The 22,100-nt window shown below is 45.0% G+C and overlaps 1 protein-coding gene across 5 annotated transcripts; it reads right to left on the minus strand.

The window, feature by feature from the left end:
* Window positions 1-1,687: 1,687 nt before the first annotated feature.
* LOC124479790 (TOM1-like protein 2) lies at window positions 1,688-21,907 on the minus strand. Of its 5 annotated transcripts, XM_047038700.1 has the most exons (16): window positions 21,829-21,907; window positions 14,251-14,335; window positions 12,386-12,464; window positions 11,585-11,734; window positions 11,070-11,204; window positions 10,772-10,942; window positions 9,603-9,719; window positions 8,569-8,702; window positions 8,400-8,442; window positions 7,487-7,664; window positions 6,430-6,547; window positions 6,274-6,349; window positions 5,257-5,325; window positions 3,086-3,145; window positions 2,388-2,424; window positions 1,688-2,222 (listed from the first exon to the last, which is right to left on the minus strand). In XM_047038700.1, exons 1-16 carry the CDS (start codon window positions 21,878-21,880, stop codon window positions 2,068-2,070), a joined length of 1,659 nt encoding a protein of 552 aa, XP_046894656.1. In that variant the 5' UTR covers window positions 21,881-21,907; the 3' UTR covers window positions 1,688-2,067. The 5 variants fall into 5 exon arrangements, 4 of the variants coding, with proteins under 4 accessions (XP_046894656.1, XP_046894657.1, XP_046894658.1 ...); XM_047038701.1 differs by lacking the exon at window positions 5,257-5,325; XM_047038702.1 differs by lacking the exons at window positions 3,086-3,145; window positions 5,257-5,325.
* Window positions 21,908-22,100: the final 193 nt, after the last annotated feature.

Below are 22,100 nucleotides of genomic sequence, written 5' to 3' on the forward strand. Positions count from 1 at the left end.
TTACCATTTTAAACTAGGAATTTAGATGACTGTAAACATAAGATGGAAAATACAGATTATTGTTTTGGTCAACCAATTTACTGAATCCATGCCTGGTTATGGATTACAGGGGAAGGAGTTACTGGGAATAAACAGGAGTTTTATTATATTATATCATGTTGCATGACATCACACTGTACAGGAAGTGCCAGGAAACAGACATGTCCTTCTGGGTGGTCAGACTACATACAGTATGACCTGATGATACAGAAGAATACTACATAATTCGGATGTATATACACATTTATATATATGCATACATATTTTACAATCACTATAAAGTATTTGCATTCTTCTTATCTTTGTCAAGTAGTATACCAACAATATACTATGTACTTTTCAAATTTGAATTTGTAGTGCTATATTTTGCTTAATGTCTTTCAAGTCATGATTAAATGTAAAAAAAACAATTACTGAAAATACTTAAATATCTGTACTTAAGATTCTTTTTAAAGTGTGCTTTATAGCAAAATGGGCTGAAAGTATGTGCATCCCATCTTAAAACCATTTCTCATCATCTAAACACAAGGAATACACATAATTGAGTCAACGGTTCACATAAAACCAAATTTCCTCAACCTCAAACGGGAAGAAAAAGGTAAATAATTACCTTATTGGATTATTCCTATACTAGAGGTCAAACCTATTGATTTGGTCATTAAAGCCTACTCTTTGGAGTGCATGGAGTTTAACTAGATACACTGCACACAGTGTAAAAAATAAGCAACGTTCTACAAAGTCTGGTTTCATCAACTGTCTGGGTGTAGATGTTGAAAGTTGTAATTGGGTGAGGAGGAAGGGAAGGGATGAAGTTCTGGGTACTTTCCCTTCACATGTTGTCTCACAGAAGGAGTACATAGCAACATTTAACATTTTAGACACTTGTGTTTTCCCTTTGACAAACAGTAGAGCAGCCATATACAGGTTAACCTTGTTAACTATGAAGAAACCGTTATACTGTAGTGAAGCAGCACTAGCCATTTCATGTTCCCATTTCAGACGCATGTCACGGACGCAGGATCCATCAAGAAGCTTTGAAAGTATACTACACAGAATCAAAAACATAATAGGATTTGACCATGGACTATACACCACAGCGCTAGTACACGGCACAGTACAAACCATTAAAATCATAAAAGCATATATAATTCATTAGCTTAACGTATTAAACTAACAGCATATGGTAACACTTTAGATCAAGGTGATTGTAATATTACGTTCATGTTAATAAGTATCTTATTAACTGAAGGGCCTCATTACCTTTAAACAAGAACCTCATCTTACACTAACCCTAACTAACTATTATAAAACTTAGTCTTATTAACACATATTCATATTAATAAGTATCTTATAAGGGCTTTATAACTTATTGACTAACCCCTTATTACAAGCAACTGGATCTTAAGTGTTACCCAGTATATCCCTATTTGTCGTTTCTTTTCTCTGGGGGAGTGGGTGGGGGGGGGGGGGGGTGGGAGTCCCCTTTCATCTGCGGATGAGAGAGCCAGAATGGTTGTCATTACATTACATTTTACATTTAGTCATTTAGCAGACGCTCTTATCCAGAGCGACTTACAGTAAGTACAGGGACATTCTCCCCGAGGCAAGTAGGGTGAAGTGCCTTGCCCAAGGACACAACATCATTTGACCCGGCGGGGAATCGATCCGGTAACCTTCTGATTACTAGCCCGACTCCCTCACCGCTCAGCCATCTGACTCCCTGTCAAGCGCATCAGTGCTACGTTGTCCTCCTACGAGCAGGGTCTACAGTTGAGGCGCCTGACTACAAACACCTCCCAGGAGGATCTATCAAGACGTCAAGGGTGATGCATGACACGGCACGGGCAGCAAGCAGGTCAAAACCCAGCATCAAAGAACACCAATGGCAGGAAGCTGGCGAGGGGGACACGAGGGTGAGGGGGAGTTCGTAAGCTACAGTCTTCTGTTGTGGAGGACAGATAGGGGGGCTACAGGAGGGGAGCACAGGGGCGGTGGGTGCCCCAGACGCAGAGATCTGCTGGGGACAGTCTACAAGGCAAAGAGGGCATCCTCCGTCCGCTCCGCTTTCTTGCTCTGCCTTCTTGTGTTGCCTGGGGCACTGACGGGCGGGCCAGGGTCTCCACCAGGAGGCGAGGGTAGGGAGTCTGCCACCTTGGCTCGCTCTTCCAGGAACTTGTCAAACTCTGGAGGAAGAAAGTCTTGAATGACATCATAACCAAAAAGTCAATGTTCTTGACTTGTACAAAAAGGGAGCATATGAACCCCAGATGTTTCCACATCAAATACATTAAATAAAAAAATGCAGTACTAAGTTCTGTGTTCAAAGCATTGATCATCTAAATCCATACCTTCACTGGTCACCCCTTCCTCTGCCCCATCACCTTTCTATTCAGAGGAGAAAAAACAGCAACGAGAATGAAGCTCAGATGTGTGGTAGACTCTGGCCATACCATACAAACGCCATGTTGAGTGTTTCATCATGTTAAACATCCTCACAAAGTATGCACTTTCTTTTTTAAAGCATCGTAAAAGTGAACTTATGAATGTACTTTCCTGTCACCCCTTCGTAACATCAAATAAGGAGATCATTCTAACATCTACCACCAAGCACTCATCATTTTTGGAAAATATGCAGTTCCTTCCACTCAGGATTCACGTGCACCTATCCACACATTCATCTTCACTCTGCAATACTAATGAAACAGGTGAACAAATGGGCTTTCTTCACACTGACAACCAGATAGTGCCTTCCACAGGTGCATGGCATGCAGTTACAGTTGCAGTCTTATAGGTTAAGTCTACATCTTAGAGTTTGAAGACTATAGCTACTGTTAAACAACTACCATGTCTTGATTGGTGGAAGATTAGTTAGGCTAGATGAAGTTGGCAGGAGATGGCCAAGTTAAGAAAACATAAAAAAACAAAAAAATGGGATATACCTTGTTATAATAAATGAATACAAAAGTAATATGGCCAAAGAAAAAAGAGACGGGAAGGAGAAAGACAGAAGGAGAGCAAGAGAGAAATCAAGGTAAAGAAGTCTCACCACATCAGTACAGAGCCACTCCTCAATGTCATCCATGACAGAGGACTGCGATACAGGGATCTATGGAGCAAAGCCATGGACAAACAGAGCGCCGGCCAAAACCACCCAAAAGAAACGGACGTGGCCGCCCAACAACAACAAACAAACATAACACAAAAAGAAAGATTCACCGGAGGCTCAGAGAGATAGATGACAACCAAATGAAGCCATCAAACCAAACCCATGTAACAAACATCCTCACTCACACACACACACACACACACACACACGCGTCTTCCAGAGGCCTGTAGGTTCAGGGTTTTCTATAATGATGAAAGTGTTATACTTAGTTTATTGTGGTCATGAGTTCCTCTGTCTCATTTGGGGCTATCATGAATGGTCACAATTTAGTCAATGAACAGTCAGTGAACAATTTAAAACACACAGGCTTCCGGGGACTAAAGATGAGGATCAACAAACACACACTGCACACAGAGCATGAACAATGCTGCATGGCATGCAGTGATTGTGTGGATGGAGAGGAGAGCGTTGTCTCAGGGCTGGTGATGTGCGTGGAGGAGCACAGACATCCAGGACAGATGTGGGAGGGGTCAAAGATGCCGCTTCGCTGACCTGACTGATAGGTCAATATCATCGCTACGCCATGTCATGTGATTCATCTAGGATTCAAACAGTGACCAATGTGATCAAGAAATCCTTTCAAAATATGTCATAGCATTAAGGGGCACAGCAGTTAAAAGGTTTGTGTTTCGTAAGAAAAACACCAGTGTGCCCCAGTGAACATATCCATGATTTTACAACAGTAGGGACTGTTGAAAGAACAAGACATAAGATTAGAAAAGAAAAGTTCAGCTCAAGATCTTCCAAGTAACTGCATTCACTGTGTTTGTACAACAAAACAACAAAGTGTACGTGTTTTTATTTCTTCTTTTTTTTTTAACAAAGTCTTGTTGTTTTGAAAGTTTCCGAGTACCCAAAGGTTTCCGTGGACTTGAAGATTTTGCCGGAGACCCACTGTTTCCAGAAAGGCCAAACCCTTCCCCGGTAGGACTTTGATATCAACTTTCAACCATTTCCCAGGAGGCTGTTCGTTCAAAGAAAATATCAAAAGGTGACACAGGTTTGTAAGGATCACTAGGGTTCCAGAAATGCTTCAGTGGGGGAAAGAAGGGGGGTGATTGTGACCCAGAATCCCCGCAGAGATTGGATTCATGAGGAGGATCTGTAGAATGTCACCAAAGAGAGCTGTTTTTACTAATTCATTAAAGGGGTGTTTTCTGGTTTGTACGTGTTGCATTCAACAGAATGAGTTCATTGAAGGTATCAATATAATCAAACTCCAACAACAGCAACTCATCTGATTGGTTAGAATGTTAACAGAATACTTCCCGTTAGTGTGGGACTACTTTGTAAAGTGAGTTATCGGGTTCGGAACCTCAGTTCTCTAGAGACTGTTAGCATGCGTTTGAATATGGTGGGAGATGAAGAGTCAATGACACTTTCTGTGACAAAGAAGTTGACGATATTATCTATCCAGATTCTGGACACGCTGGGAACATTCCACCACCACTCAAGGTGAGGCACTGTGTTTATGAATGAGACCATAGTGCTGTGGAGCAGGAGCATCGTTCACTCTTTTACCTGGTCTGTTTAGTGTATGACCGTTAGATAGTGTTAGGTCTCAGACTGATGACAACCCACTTGTTCCTGGGGCCCAGGCAAGGCCTGTCATTCCCTCCATGGAGGGGATGGAGAGAGGAGAGGATGAGGGGATGACTGACAACAGTGGAAGGGACAGGGAGAGGGGGAGCCCATGTCAGGTTGTCTATGAGTGTGTGTGTGTGTGTGTTTGTGTGAAGTTGTTTGGCACGTGTTCCATGCAGGGTGGGGGATAAACTGACAGGAATGCTGCGACAATCTCTTGTGCATGTAGCCATTGACTCTGGAAAATTCCTCTCATGAGCCGTCAGCAGGTGTAAGACTAGGACTAGGCTCTCCCGCCTCCCCCTTCTACTGTTGGAGCTGGCTGGGTTCAGCAGGGCTGGGGGTCTGGTCAAGAGCAGGGGACAGCAGCTAACAAGGTGGGGACTGGGGATGGGGGTTGGATGAGGATGACGGGAGGACGGATGGATGACGGGGGGGGGGGAGGACACTGAGGATGGGGTCCTCACCATTCCTTGGGTAATGAGCCAGCTGTCTATGGGCTCCAACTCTGCGTTATCATCCCCCTTTACCCTCAGCTGAATCAACAACAGAAAAGACCTTACACAGGAGAAGAGGAGGCCTGCCCACCGCACAGAGAGATAGAGACAGAGATGCCAAAGTGCTACACAGAACCCTACTGAGGGAAAGAGCGAGAGAGGAGTGAGAGAGAGAGAGAGAGAGAGAGCGAGAGAGAGAGAGAGAGAGAGAGAGAGAGAGGGACCAGGTTCATTCCATAAAGATGAGGACATGAGGAAAAGAACGGGGAACATATAAAAGAGTGAAATCCAAACTTTGAACCTTCCCTGGGTGATCGCGCTGATAAGGTGAAATTCTGGCTGGAGATAAAGCATCTGTGTTCACTGGCACTGCGTCTGCGCGTCCTTGATCGTCCGGCCATCGAAAAAAACTATGTAACTTGTAACCTTTCAAATATTCTCTTATAGGTACTAACTGATTGTGTGCAAAGACTGACATTTGCACTAATAATAGATATGCAAGATGCATTTTCTTTAAAGAACATATATGACTACATGTAAATATGGTGTAACAGAATACTGCCCCTAAAAAGTCTCTTGAACAAAAAATAGGAGTTTAAAAACCTCAATTACGCTTGTTTAATATTCTTGTTCAGAATACTTACGCTAGACAGACATTGCCACTTGTTGATACACACAAATCACAATTGCCTCAACAATGCCAATATGCCATAAACAGCAGCAATATTCCACCTGTCTTATGGCTTATGTCTGGTAGGTTATTCAGAGCTTTGATGCGCTGTGTACAAAACAGATACTGTAACATCAGTAACTCACTGCACGCTCCATGCTATAACATGCAGAGAGAGCCCAGGGACTGACAGACGGCCTGGATGGCCATCTCAACACTGCTCCCACATTCCACGTCAACGAGAGAGAAATGAGGGTGTGAGTCTTAATTTTTATGTATTTTTTACTCCATCCCCCAGCATGCTTTGGATTACTTACCCCCCCAGCATTCTGTTGTCTCACACCCAGCGCAGAGGCCAAGCCTCCCAGTGCCTGGGGGTCCTCGTACTTCACACTGGGAACACGTGTGCACAAACACGCATTAGACGACAGAATCAGAGCCTAAATGTCTATTTTTGGAAGGTTGAGACCTACTTTTTGCGCTGGTCGGCCAAAGAGCTGGTCCTGGTGTGGGCAAACATGTCAAAGTCATCCTGGTTGGGTTGGCTGGACAGAGAGGACAGAGTCCCACTGACGCCGTCTGCTCCCACATCTGGGACCGGTAGAGGGCGACAGGAAGGAGAGAGAAGAGAAGGATACCAGATAGGAAGTTAAAAGGGACGGAATGTGATGGAGAGTGGAAGAAGAAGAAAAAAAACTGGTGGATAATACATATGAGAGAGAGAGAGAGAGAGAGTGTGTAAGAGAGAGAGAGAGAGAGAGAGTGTGTAAGAGAGAGAGAGAGAGAGCGAGAGAGAGAGAGAGAGAGAGAGAGAGAGAGAGAGAGAGAGAGAGAGAGAGAGGGAGAGAGAGAGTGTAAGAGAGAGAGAGAGAGAGAGAGAGAGAGAGAGAGAGAGAGAGAGAGAGAGAGAGAGAGAAAGAGGGAGAGACTGAGACAGACAGGAAGTGAGACACATAATGAGGCCCCTGTCCCCAATGTCTACCATCATGATGAGGTATCACCTCTGTGGCAGTGGCACCTCTAAAATCCATCGCCCGGAGTCTGCCCCCGCTCCACTTAACAGCCCTAACCCCATCCAGCCCCGCTGCCCAGCCTACAGGGGTGCTCTCTTCTCTCCCAGGGCAGGGCCAAGCCTGGGAGGACAGCCCGGGAGAGCAGAAACCGCATTTGGAGAAGTGATGAAGAGTCGTCATGATCATCATCATCATCATCTGTGAGCAGTCATTTTCGAGTTATAGAGGTAGACACGTCATTTTCCATGATGGCTCCTATTATGAGCGCTCTTTACACCCCACTGCCCCTGTCGCAGGCAGGTGCGCCGAGATTAGCGATGATTTATTCTGTATATGTGCGCAGGTGCGTGTGCAAGGAAGGTGGCTGTAGACAAATGAGGTGGAAAAAGGGTGGTGGCGCAGTGTGTGTGTTTGTGTGTGTGAGTGTTATGCAGTGTGTGTGTGTAGCCAGCGGTACACAAGAGTGTCAGTGAGCGTCCAATCCACAGTGAGTGCCCCTGCTCTGAATGGTCCTTACCCAGGCTGGCCAGCTGTGTGGAAAGGGATGCGGGGGTACGGGCGGGGGAGGCGCTAGCTCCCGCTGGAGGGACGCTGGGCGGGGGGGGGTTGGGGCTGGTGCTGACCCGGGGGCTGACCACGGCAGGGGAGCCTGGACCCAGGTCTATGAGGTTGTCCTCCGTGGCCTCGCTCAGCATCTAGAGATGGACAGAAGAGAGGGAGTGAAAGAGAGATGGAAAGAAAGAGACAGGGGAAGAGAGAAGGCACGGGTTACAGGGGGACGGGAGCTAGTACAGCTACCGCAACAACAACAAAAGAAGACAAATCTAAAACCAGACGCTTCTACGGTATGCATGACAAGACATCAGGGTTAAAACCATGTCAGGACAAGGGTGTGAGGGTTGTCTACAAGGGTGCGCAGGTTTGGGCAGTATGCTCAGAGAGAGACACATGAGGAGAGAGAAACACAAGGACCTGGTCCTCTACGCTAGCTGTCTAGTTCTACCCAGAGGGTCTCATGTTGACACATAGGGTGCCCACAACAGGTCCGTATGCGCCTGATGGGGAAACAGTTCAACATTGACTCCACATGACCCATTTGAACTGGGACAGTCAGTCGTACTTGCCTCCTTCAGCTGACCACCACCCAAACACACAGAAGCAACAGAGAGGAAATGAAGAAAAAAAAACAATACATGAGGGCGGAAACTTCTATGAAGAGGAACGTATATGGGGAACCGGCCAAAAGTTTAGATTGTCATTTGCAAGGCCAATCTAGAGATCTAATGAGTCAAAAGATCAAATGAGTCAGGACAATGTGTTAAAGACTGTTACAAGCTAGAAACAACGCAGTTTACAGACTGGTTGGGGTTAAAAGGTCAACTTAAGCTGGGGGTAAACAAGCTGATTGCATCCCTCGAGGCAGAACTCACCCCGTTGTTCTGGGCAGCTCTACCCGACCGGTACCTCTCGTACCTGAAAACCCAACACACACACACACAATGTGTAAGCCCACTTGAATAGAATGCTGAATGCCCGCGTGTGTGTATGCGCACAGTTGTGGGTGCGTAGGGACGTGCGTGTGTGTGTGTGTCTGTGCACCTCTCGTATCGTAGGAAGATGTTGTTGAGGTCATCGTTGACGTGTAACAGCTCCTCGGTCACCTCCTCGTTTGACACACGGGAGATCAGCTCCACCACCCTCTGCTGCATGGACCTGCAAGTCCGGTTCAGCTCCTGCACACACACACACACACACACACAGACGGATGGATGGATCAATGCTAAAAATAAGCACACAGGCAATCAAATGATTAGGCAGGTGTGACATCATCACAAGGTCAGAAGTTCAGGGTTTAATCCACACCTTCATCCACAGGGGACGTCAAGAGTTTACCAGAGATCCACATGAAGGGATTTTGAAAGAGGGCATCTAGGTTTACGTAACATAACGACGACACTACTGTAAGTTGTGCCAAGGTTGGCTGGCCAGACTTGAAACATTGCACTGCCTTTTCCCACAAGTTGTGTCACACACACACACAATCCAACTCTTGGCCTAGATACAGCAGCACGAGGGGATTCAAATCAGACCAGGGCTTACACTCTCCTCATGTGGTTCTGAACTTATTTCGATGGTGTCTGTCATGGAGACACTTCTCCCTCTAGTGGTCACAGAGAAATCCCACACCTTGCTGATGAGCGGCGTGGGGAGGTGTTCACTTGTCATGCGAATGTCACAAATCAGGGATCTACAAACGGATTGAGCTTAAACCAGAGCTGTTGCTCTTTGCCTTTGAGACACGGGACAACAGCTGTCACAGTGAGAAAAGGCTGCCAGACCTCGAAGGAATGTCGGATCGTTTTGGAAAGAAAAACAGTGGTGTTTTGAATGAAGTATGAATGAGTATGAAGCATATGGAAAACGAGTCTAGTCTAGTCAGGGTATCAAATCCATGCTGTAGTTCCCCTCAAGGCAGAAGGAGAACATTACCAAGCAATACTTGCATCTCTACTTAAGTGCCCAACCGTAATCATTCTAGTGACTGCAGTGAACACAAACTCGGATTTACATGAAATAACTGGAAGGAATACAACTTGGCTTGGCTCAGGCAGTGTACAGGGTGTGATAGTTACCTGAAGCAGTTCCAGGTCAGAGGTGTCCTCCTGTCCTGGCACCATCTCTGTCAGCATCTCTGACATGACTTTGGTGTTTCCTCTCACGATATCCAGCTCACTCCGCAGTCTGCCGATCTGGGGACACACAAGGTCAGTTATGAGGGAGATCCACATTGCCCCGTGGCGCACGCCGCCTGCTTTGTTCAGCTCTCTGGAACGTTCAACCACACGGAACACGACCCAGTATTTCATCCTCCTTCGAAAAGTATGATGGCATTTTTTGACATAGTTACTAAGAGTCTTTTTTAAGAGACTGAGGTTGCGTTAAAACAGATGGTCAGCTAAGGTGTTTATGACTGATCTAATCAACGTCCACCTGGGGCACTAAGTTGGGGAGAGTGGTCAGGTAAGTTAACCTCTGCCCTCTAAACCGCCTCAGGAGATAAGGCCGGTGTCCTGTTTAGACATGGGACACTGGCCTGGGGGTTTCTATTGTCTTAAACGGTCACTGACCAGTGCTGACCAATCATGGTGATGATAAACATCTGTTCTCTGTTCATATAAGGGAGACATTTCCTTATAGTCTCTGATCACTCTTACGAACGATCTGTGTGGATGGCACCTCCTTCGTTAATGACTGATCAGCAAAGCTTTGTTTAATCTTATGTAATTGTATAATCTAAATAAATTGTAGTGAAACCACATCCCTTGACTATTCAGATCCACACAGTGCCACTCGAATTCTTCCATAACAAAGGGTCGTGGTCCTTCTGAGGGGTGTGGGTCCTTTTATCAGAATCAGAATTCGGTTTATTCGCCATGTATGTTATTCAAACACGGGATTTACTGTGGCAGGAAGGTGCAAACACTAAACTTATACGATTCTTAAATTAAGTAAAAGGTACAAAAGTTTACCTATTCCTAAGAACTAAACAATCTAAGAATAAAACAATTTAAATATAAAATAAAAAATATATAAGAATAAGAAAGAGCAGCATGAGTGATCAACATAGTGCAATAGTGCAATCAGATACTGGGTTAAATAATGAATGAATGTCAGTGGGAGTCCTTGGCCTTGTTGAAGAGGCATTCATGGTTCTACTAAAGGGGGCGTGGTCCTCCTCAAAGAGTTGTGGTCTTTCTAAAAGGGGTCATGGTCCTTCTAAAGGGGTCAAGGTCCTCCTCACCTGTTCGGGGTCGGCGGTGATTGGGCCCTGGACCTCAGGGATGTGGGGGATCTGCACGGCAGAGGTGGGGCCCGGCAACTGAGTGAGGGCCGGTTGGGGCGGGGCTGCGGCGGCGTGGGGCTGGGGCTGGGCTCGGTACTTGAGCACGGCTGGGTCCACTTCAGGCATACCCTGCGGAGGAGCATGGCTTTTTTGAGTTCAAATCCATCAAGTGAATTCAGTGAAGAAAAAGAAACAACGTTCCCTCTCCAAAAGGAGGGAACTCAGGGGGGGGAATGTGTGTGGGATGGTTTCTCACCCTCTGTGGAGTGTGGATGGGTGACAACGCGTCCAGGTCTGCCATGGGGAACTCGATACCTTTCCTTTTCAGCTCCTCATAAATATGGACCACGCCCGTCAGGTCTGGGCTACTCCTGAAGGCATCGGCCCAGGCCTGACACACACACACAATATGTATATTTGGTATGAGGAAAAAAACGAATACATACTGAAAGGCTCTTTCTACAGCTGTGACCCACCTAAAGCGTTAAAGATGGCAGGCTTCCCCATGACTGTGAACTACTTCCAACACCTAGGCTATCAATAGATGCTGGTGAGGACGCACCTGGACCACACCTGTTACCAGAACCTTCCCCCCCACCCAACCCTCCAGGGTCCGGAATCCACGAGTTAGCTCAACACCTGCAGCACTATACACACTACACACACCTGGCCCCTGATAAAAATGATTCCACCTATGAACTCCATCTATGCATGCATGCCTGCCTAGTCCAGCCTAAGCCAGCCTAAGCCCACAGAAGACAGCGGATGTACCTGGATCAGTGCCAGTACTTTGTCCTGTACGATGGTGGGAGGGTTGGTTTTAGGTGAGATGATTTTGACCAGCACGCCATCTATGAAGTCCCGGCTGGCTACAAGCACGTGGAACCTGTGGCCACAGTTCTTCACACAGGTCTCCAACACCTGGCAAGTGGGATGGGGGGGGGGGGGGGGGGGGGGGGGAGTGGAGAGAAGTAGAAAAAAAAGAGACAGAAAGAAGGGAGAAAGTAGAAAGAAAGTTAGAAACAAAAACAACACAAATGAAAGAAATCATGTTTTTCCTTTTTTAAGAAGGAGATGAGAGCAGACAAACAAATAGTCAGACCGACAGGTGAACACAAAGAAAATACCTGGTAAGACACTTGCGCTCTCTGAAGGAAAGATCTCACAAAGAAAGCTCTTATACAAAGCACTTTCATCTGACATGGAGCATAGGGGTTTTTAACGAGCTGGGATATCAAAGCAGGAAGGGTGAGTGTCTGAGGCCCCAAAAAGACTCACTGACAAACAGAGTGAAAGAGAGCCAGTGAAAAGATGTCCAGAGAGATTAAACCAGCGAGAGAATCTAAATGTCGACAGATTAGGTGTTATGGTATGCATAGCCCACAACACATACAACCTGCTCATTTATAAACATGGGTTGTTAGGCCTCAAAGAGTTGACCTTAACTGAAAATACATCCAATCAAAGGTAAACTAGAACGTCACTGTCGTTGGGGTCCACATTCCATGCAGTCGCCCAGTAGGTGTGATACATAGTGGGTACTGTCGTTTTTAAGGTGGCTGTTGATCTTACCGTCAGTGCCAGCATCACCTCTCTGTAGTTCTTGTTCCCACCCAGCCTCTTCTTCAGTGCTCTCATTGAGTCTTTAGGCCTGCAGAGGCACAACAAACCACAGAGAAGAGCACGGTAACTATGTTTACCAGGTGTACGGCTTTCATGACTCAAGCATACTGAAGCATACAGAGGAATTCAAACTTTTCGGACAGAACATGCTAAGGAAAGCTGGCCTGCACATTCTCGATGGTTGTTGCTTACCTGTCAGTCTGCCTGTCTGTCTGTCTGTCTGCCTGCCTGCCTGTCTGTATGTACCAGTCTCTCCTGCTACTAGATCCAAAGCTACTCCTCAACAGAGGCCACATTGCCTCACGTACTCGTCTCTCTGCAGACGGAAGGTATCAAGCTTTTATGATTCCCTTTATGAACTCCTTCATGAACTCCTTCATGAACTCCTTCATGAACTCCTTCATGAACTCCTTCATGAACTCCTTCATGAACTCCTTCATGAACAGGGCACCATGTGAAGTTTGAGAGCAGTGTAGAGACATTGAGAGAGTAGGGAGGGAGTGACTATATCACAGTGTGTGTCAGTCAGGGCTCTGACTGTGTACTGAATAAAACATACTCTTCCAGAGTGCTGCTGAAGGGGCCTATAGTCTCCCAGACTGTCTTGCTGATACTACAGGTGCTGATGGGACATGCTTGGCAGCTGCAGACAAACAGTGAGCCACTAAGAGAATGGCAAAGTAGGTATGAGACATACTCGAGTAAGCAGTCTAGACGGCTCTTCAGGCACAAAGTTTGAACAGGCAAAAAGTTCAAAACAATGGTTGCAGTGTTTATAGGCGACAGGTACATACATGTACACACACGTATCTGTACTAAATAGGTGGTATCGTACATTCAGTTTGAATATTACCATGGTTTGGCTTACTATTAAGCTTTTTTCAATTAATTATACTTAAGAATTGCTTATAAGTGTGATAGACTTGGTTTATAATAAGAAATAGGACATTCTTGCACTCTACCATTGCTATAAACACAAGAGGGCCTGGACAGACCCTGCCTAGCTTGTTGAGCACGGGAACACAAGACGCCCCAGTGTTCTATGGAACAGAAAGGAAAGTGAGCTCAGTGTGTGTGTGTGTGTGTGTGTGTATTCATGCAGCATGCCAAAGGACAAGTGCATGTGGGCATAAGGAATGTGTGAGAGAGGGAGAGTGTTCAGAGGATAGGGAAAGAACGTCAGCCAGAGTCACATCCTTCCTATTTGATACTACAATCCTCCCAGCAGGAGAATCAAAACAGCTCTCATCTCAGTATATCAAAGAAACTTTAAAGACCGGAGTAATGAAAGAATGTTTTTGCTTTGGCTGTCTCAGCACTGTGTCTCCAGTCTAGTAGAAACACGCAGTGGGTGTGTTTGACAGAACACTCATCTGTCAGTCATTGAGGGTATGTGTGTGTGTGTGTGTATATGTGTTGGGCTTGAAATTGCGACCATTTTGGTCGCATATGTTCCCAAAATTGTGTCTGTGCGACCTCAAAATATTTTGGGAGCATTTGTGCGAGAGGAAATTATCGTTATGGTGCAACCTATTATATTTAATCTGTACATTCATAACTTTAAAGAGATTTTTGTTTGGTTAAGATTACCCGTGAGTTACTCCTTGTCACAGCGCTCCGTTGTCACATGGCAAGCAACTACAACATAAAAATTGTAGTTGCGGTGCTCCTTAATATTCGGTGGGTGCCACTACATTTTTGCTGGTGCTCCTAACCTTTTTAAAGTTGGGAGCACCAAGTTCAAAAGTTTATTTCAAGCCCTGGTGTGTGTGTGTGTCACTTCCAGGCTGGACGGCGCAGCAGCGGTCACTCACCCGTCCTCGGTTTCGTTGATGATGTCACAGATCTCCATGTTGAGGGTCCAGTCCTCATTCTGCAGGCCGCCATCTGTGGCCCTCTCTGTGGGAGACAACAGGAAGTCAACCTGGCTGACAAGAAGTGACTTCAGCACCTGAAGGAGGATATGCTACTCAGGTCTGGCTGGGTGTCAAGTTAGGGATGTAGACTTGGCTGTAAAACCACTGGTTGTTGCTGGACTAAATGTTGGGATCAGTGATCTTAATCCCCTTTATGGCTAGTCATAAAATACATACATTTGATTTCAGTTCAGACAGTATTCAGATAAATACTAAATACAGATAAATTCAGATAATAGTCCTTTAAGACTAGGCTTAATACATGTCTGGGAAAACTGGGCCCATATGACAACTGTAGTTTTCCCAGTTGTGCTACTGCTACCACCCCCACTAGCTACATCTGTAGTTGACTGCTGGTGCAGAGCAGGCTGGGGGAGAGGAGGGGTGGAAAGGTCTGATAGCCGACCAGCTCCCTGCCAGCTCTCCGAAGCCCACGGCTGTATTTCAGTCTGACCGCATCATGGCCTGTCCCCACCTCACCGGGCTGGACTAATTAGAGCAGCCCATGGCTGATGTAACGTTACGCGTGAGAAACGTTCAGGTTTTGTAAGCCAGCGCGTGTAATCGTTAGCCTACAACATGCCTTTTTTTTGTGTCTCCAGAGACTTTTCTATGGGTAGGTCGAGAGAAAAGGGAAATGTGAAAAGGAAACTTATTGGATGGTCAACCTGGTGTTTTTCAGACATATTGAGCTGACTTCTAGTCCAGAAGTCTATCAATAATTTGGTTCATTATTCTTTTGAATTCCTGCTGCATAGAAATGCATTTAGGAGGGTCTTGGTGAGAACTGGCCACAGCAGCATCTGGATATGCGCCAACAAACGTAGATCTGGTAAAGCAGCCGATGATTGACATAAGTCTGAACTTGCTCAATGTAGAACGGCAATAACAGTCAACAACAAGCCAATGAGTCTACCTCGTTCACAGCTGAGTGTGGTTGGGTTACTCATAGCTTGCTCTAATCTGAGGTGAGAAGAGTAAGGTACAAAAATAACAACTGACTAATCTCTGGCAGACCTACAACAACTAGCTCTTTAATGACAACACAGAACAACAACTAAGCTGGCCTTTGCTACTCCGCTGCCATAATGAAAATGTCTTCAAGTGACACCCACCCATTTAGGGACCCCATTTGGATGAAAAGTAGACTAGGACTAATATATTAGAGACATTGAAAGTAGCACAAGGCATCTAGCCTAGCCTACCTGTCCCACTCACTCATTAGGAACCGGTATCACATAGAAGACTACGACTACCGTATCTCTCTGGTTAGGTCATGCGGCCGGTAATTCCAACCTCAACATGTGAGAGAACAGCCAGTGGTCTATCAGCAGCTGAAAAGCAGAGCAAACCGACGCCTGACTTCCCTTCCGATTTAGCCCCAGGTGTTAACAGAAAAATGTGCCACATGCTGATAACGCACAGGGCTGAGAGATATGGCAACAGTCCCTCTGTCCGAACCTCTCAACCTCTTTGCATCATCTACCCACTCACAACAAGTTGAACTTCATTTGACATCCTATAAAAAAAGGCGTCCATCTTCAAATCTGGATACCAACCTAAGTTTGAGGGCTTCCTCAGGCCCTTTCACCTCCACCACAGGGGCCCAGAGCTGGCAGTCATGCCCAGAAAAGCAGCCTCTCTCTGGGGCAGGGTGCTCTCCTAGAGGTGCCTGCTGGTTCATGACTTATTAACACCCTACTTCTTTTTTCTCCAGTCCAGTCAACCTATCCGACCAAGGCAGAGCACTGCAAGTGTGAGGAACTTTGAGGCTGCAGGCCTGGTACTCCATCTGGTGCTTGTGAACATCGTCACACAGACTCTCTCATGCCAAAAGTGGCATGCGCTTACAGCACTGAAGTTTGAAGACTTCTGGGGCAGGTGAACGTGCGCAAACTAGCCTGTACAACATGCATGTTGTGTTTAGCAGCTCAGCTCCAGTGTGTGTGTGTGTGTGTGTGTGTGTGTGTGTGTGTGTGTGTGTGTGTGTGTGTGTGTGTGTGAGTGTGTGTGTGTCTGTGGGTCAGACAGTAGCCTATATCCCGAGTAATCTCCTCAAGTGGATTGGAACATGGACGGCAAAGCAAGAATGAAGAGAAAGTAGAGGGGACCCATGTCTCGCACGCTCAAGAACCATCTTTGTCCTGGCCGTGTCACTCTACAGCAGCCTTTCTCAACCCTGGTCCTGCTCCCATACACCTGAATCAAATGAATGGCTCGTTATCAAGCTGAGCAGAAGCATGATAACTACACACTCATTTGAATCTGGTGTGTTTGAAGAGGAAACCATCTAAAACATTGTAAACATCTACAAAAATCTATAACTCTCATATGCTAAAATCTGGAGTTGCTGGGCAGAGTCTCTACTTGATGGGTCTCACACCTCATTGCATAACTTACCATAGCATTGCTAGTCATATGTTGATAAGTAAGGGTCAAGATATGGTTTGATTGGTTGTTCTTGGTATAAAAGGAATTGTGAAGCATTGTTCTGTGGATTCTTCATTTCCTGAGACCTTCTCCTCAGCTCTGGCTTGTCCTACTCCTCTCACCTTTTGTTTTCTTCAATAATCATGGTAGAGTAGGTAAGAGTTAACCTTCATTTTGTAACCTGTTTGCCTTGTAATTAGGGCTGTCAAGCAATTAAAATATATAATCGCGATTAATCTCATTTTTTCATTTGATTAATTGCAATTAATCGTAATTAATCGCAAAAATATTAAATCTATTGGATCTGTTAAAATGTTACCCCAATAAATGATTTTTTTGTGGAAATAACATTAAAAGCATCAGGGTTAGGGTATACTTAACTTCAGTTAGGCCTAACTGGATGATAATGTCCATACAACGAGTTCAGGTGGGACACAACTTAAATTGTGAGGGAGTTTTATTTACTCACAAACACTATTGCTGTATAATAAACATCCACAAAATTTGACTTATTCTGGAATATAAAAAACATTTAAGACATGTTGTCTCATAGCCTATTACGATATCCTGCTCCATAATACTCAAATCTCACTCAAACATACTTCATATACTTAAGCAACCACAGATTTACCTTAATATTGAACATTACAGTTTATATCTTGTTGAACCCAGTCAGCAGCTCGCTTCTTTTGTGAGTGTTGTCTGCCATATTTTACCGGAGCGAACGCTGCTGTTGCTATCGAAAACGCTGCTGATGCTGTTGCTGGGTGTTTTGCTTGCATGTGATAGTTTAAGCTGGAAGTACTCCGGTGATAACTAAACTCTGCCTGATAATCAGAAGGCTACACACAGCCTTAGTTGTCAACCAAGCCGTTTCAGAACTTTTTGAAATGGAACTTCCCATCTAAAATCCCTCTCCATCATTCAGGTTACCGTCGGCAGTCGAAATCATGTGACAAAGGTGATTCCCAGGGTCAAAAAGAAACCTGCGTTAACGGCACTATTTTTTTTAGTCGCGTTAAAATGAGATTGACAGTCCTACTTGTAATTGATTTCATTCTTTTGCAATTAGTTTAACCTTCCTTTGACCATTCTTGCTCTGATTTAAACCATAGAGTCATTATGTGTTTCATGTTAATACACTGTTCAGGTTCCCATCTTCCTTTAAACCATAAGGTAATTCGTTTTGGTTGTTTGGCCAATATTAACCCCCTACACATGCAGGGCAGGGGGTCCCTGAGGACCAGGGTTGAGAATGGCTACCAGCAGTCTTCCCCAAAGGAGCCGTTAGTTGGTTCCTTACCCCTGGCCTGATCAGTCTGCTGTGAACCGGCACCAGTACAGCCAGTCACGTGGGGCAGAGGGGCGGCAGGCTGTGCCGTCCACTGTCCCCCCACCCCACCCCACCACCACCCACTCTCTCTCTTTCTCTCTCTCTCCCTCTCTCACATAAATTAGGCCTATATAAATAAATTCCCCTTATTTACTTTTTGGACAAGAAGCGTTTCCTCCTCTCTCTCTCCCTCCCTCTCCATCTTTATACTGTTACTCCTGACAAACAATTTACTCAGCTACTTTCCATTTGTTTATCCACATAGCTAAGCAAGGATATTCTGGGAAAGTTTGTCTCATTATATTGAAAAAAGCAGCAGCAAAAGTAGTTTATTATACTGCATATTTATTCCTAATGGGTGCTTCAGCCCATGAGGTACCATCCATAATGCTAAAACACGAAGCGCTCCACTAATGGCCTTTCAGATTGCTGTATCTTTCGAGGCCGTCTCATCTAGATGGGGACAGTCTCAGTCTAAGACAGCGGCTTGCCAGTCTTTGCTATACATTAGCCTGTTTGTATAACAACTGTAATACAAAAACACACAGACTGATGAACATGTTCCAAAACAATAGCTAAACACAGTGACGTCTGAACGAGCATACGTGCACAAACGCACACACACACACACCTTTCTCTCTCATCACATTGGGCTCATCTTTGACAGGGACGAGTCTGATTACAGGTGGGAAGAGACTTCAGGAAGAATAAAGCCCCTCCCCCCCATCACCCTGTGCGACTCCCCAGTCAACACTGTGGAGTCCTTCCACTTCCTGGGCACCCTCCTCTCCCAGGACCTCAAGTGGGAACTGAACATCAGCTCCCTCACCAAAAAAGCACAACAGACGATGTACTTCCTACGGCAGCTGAAAAAATTCAACCTGCCAAAGACAATGATGGTGCACTTCTACACAGCCATCATTGAGTCCATCCTCGCCTTTTCCATCACCATCTGGTATGCTACTGCCACTGTCAAGGACAAGAGCAGGCTGCAGCGTATCATCCGCACTGGTGAGAAGGTGATCGGCTGCAATCTGCCTACCCTCGAGGACCTGCACACCTCAAGGACCCTGAGGCGAGCGAGGAAGATTGTGGCCGACCCCTCCCACCCTGGACACTCCCTGTTCCAGCTTCCCCCCTCCGGCAGAAGCTGCAGGACCAATACCTCACGCCATTAGAACAGTTTATTTTCATCTGCTACTGGCCTCTTCAACAAGGCCAAGGACTCCCACTGACATTCATTTCTTTAACTATTATAAGTCCATCTAATGGCAATTACACTACGCATAAGCCACCTTTATCTCAGTATCTGATTGCACTGTTGACCACTCATGCTGCTCATTCTTATTTTTATATACATTATATTTAAATCGTTTTATTCTTAGATTGTTTAGTTGTTAGAAATAGTTGTACTTAATTTAAGATCCCTATATATTTATTGTTTGCACCTTCCTGTCACAGTAAATTCCAAATTCTGATTCTGACATGTAACCCCCTGCCTGCCGTACCTCCCAATTAAGTGCACAACAATGCAAAGCTCATTTGTGGAGCTGTCTTTCCAGCTCGAACACTCACGCTCCCTCTTGCTCTCTCGTGTCCTCAGCAGAGAACCTGACACCTGTCCTGCTGCTGTGGTGTTGGGTACCACTGTTGCTTCCAAACTGACAGCTGCAATACAGTACAACAGTACAGTACAGGAACTCAACCAGAGAGATAATGACTGATCTAACAGAGTTCGATTATATCTGCTGTCAAACCAGTGAAACTCTAGATGTTGCTGTCCATTGCATGACCTGAGGAGACCTTTGTAACGTGACTCGTTGGGAGTTCACTCTGCTGGTGCTGTTCGGCAGCCATCTTGGATGACTTGGCACTAGACAGCTGACTAAAGGAGCAGAATGGAGGAAAGCAGAAGAGAAGAGTACACCCGGGCCAGTTAAAAGCTCTCAAGACAAAACCTAATTATTCTATAGCCATGCGATTAAATCTAATTATTTCCCCTCACATATTAGGCAAACGGATTTAGCTAATTTTGCCTGGAGCAATCATATCGGCATTTCACAAATGCTAGGCTAAATGACAAAAACATTCTGAGAGATCAGGAATCAGGGTTGCAGTTTGGGAGAGTAATGTGGTAGCCTATCATACTGCTGTGAGAAACCACTAGACAATCTGTGTTTATGACAAAGGTTCACTGTCCCTCAGGATTTTGTGTTATGCATAGACCAATGCCATGCCTGTCCCTAACCTTACCATGATCAATGCTCATTAAGACCTGGCTTACATAAATACTGTGGCTTGTGTTTCCAAAACTTAGACCAAGCCTATATCTAACAAAGAGTTAAAGATTCTGCAAGTCACTGTCCACAGTCAATGAGCTCTTTATGTGATAGCACTTGCATGCAAAACAGATGGTTTCATTAGTGGAAGCAAGCCAAACCCTATTTTTTGATTTACCATTGGACTATCACAACCACAGGTACTCAATTCTCACTTTTAATTTATAAAAATAAATAAGATTGGTAACAGGACAGAAAGAAATGTCCAGAGCCAGTGCAAAGCCATATGCACATGTTGAAGAACTAGGCCATTCACTAAAATGATAAACTTCCAAGTAGGCATGGCCAATCAAATCAAAACATTTACAAACAGCGTTTAACAAACCCTGCGAAAACTGTCAACACAGTGTCTGAAAGGAATGTTAGGCTACACAGTTTCGCAATATGTCCCACTAAATATTATTAGGTCAATGCAACAGCCAAGAGGAAATGCTACTGTGGTAGAACATTCATCTTCAATTCAGATGAGATGGTTTAGACTGGCCTAGAAACCCTGCATTTAAAACCTGTTTAGAGATACAGGTTAAGTCATTGTACAAAGACAGCCAAAGACGTAATTTATTTAGGAAAATGGAAGAGGTTGCTACAGCTCTGAAAAAAGAAAAGCTTTGTGAAACTTTTGGGGACAACTCTCTAGCTAGCAACATAACCCACATAATGTTAAGATCTGTAAATGACCGCAATGAGATCATATTCCCAGGCCCTGATCATTATGACAAAAAATGCTGATGTTTATTTGGTCATCTTCTGGTACAGTAAAGGATGTATCATTTCAGAGCCTTGATTGATTCACCCTGAAAGCAAAATACTAACAGGAAAGAGACATCTTTAGCTCTAAGTGTATTGTCGTAACCACAGCCCAAGTCCACATCTGAGTCATTGTCACCATTTTCACAGATATACAGGAAAAAATCCTTGAAAACTGTATAACTAAACTTTGCGTCAGTTATCTTATTAACCAATGTAGGTGTTTGTAGAGACTGGTTATCAACCCATATTGTCAAATTACATGCAATGCCATCGGAACATGAATTAGCACCTTGCTGTTACACAAAACTAGCAAGCTAACCAACTTATCCGCAAAGCTTCTGCTAACTAATGTGTTTAGTCTGGGCGTAATGTCCAGTGAATGTAAACGCTAAACGGCACATTCCAGCTAGCTGACGACGTTTGCTGGCAGTTGCACTCTGTGGCAGTGACTCGCGGTTTGAGGGGTTGCAAAAAGATGCTGATGCTGTTGCTACTGTTACTAGCGTTAACCCGACTGCTATGATTGTTTGACAACAATTGAATAACAATTGGTTAAAGTACAGCCTAACATTATGTGCCTATAATTACAAAACGTATTACACTACAGCGTAACTGCTTACTCACCTATACACTGGCCGACAGGAGTGCTGTACGGATTGCCCAGTAGGAACTCCATCTTGATGACAACAAACAATCCGCACAGAATGACAGAAACTGAATTGGAGGCGTTAAGTCCCTCCCATAGTGAACTCTATTGGCAGGCATCTGTGCGTTAAATGTGAACGGCTGAGGTTCACGTCGATCAAAATTAACGGCAATCCATGATTTGTTCTGTAATACCCAACCCTTTGCTAGAGTAAATGACCGCATTTACAAATTTACAGTAATTGACATTA

This window comes from Hypomesus transpacificus, chromosome 17 (assembly GCF_021917145.1).
Source record: "Hypomesus transpacificus isolate Combined female chromosome 17, fHypTra1, whole genome shotgun sequence".
NCBI classification, from domain to species: Eukaryota; Metazoa; Chordata; class Actinopteri; order Osmeriformes; family Osmeridae; genus Hypomesus; species Hypomesus transpacificus.

Coding starts and splice junctions, on each gene's coding strand:
- LOC124479790 (XM_047038699.1), bottom strand. CDS start 21,880: ATGGAGTTCCTACTGGGCAATCCGTACAGCACTCCTGTCGGCCAGTGT. Junction 8,443..8,568: donor ATCTTCCTACGATACGAGAG/GTGCACAGACAC, acceptor TTGGGTTTTCAG/GTACGAGAGGTACCGGTCGG. Junction 7,665..8,399: donor GAGCTGCCCAGAACAACGGG/GTGAGTTCTGCC, acceptor GTCCATCTCTAG/ATGCTGAGCGAGGCCACGGA.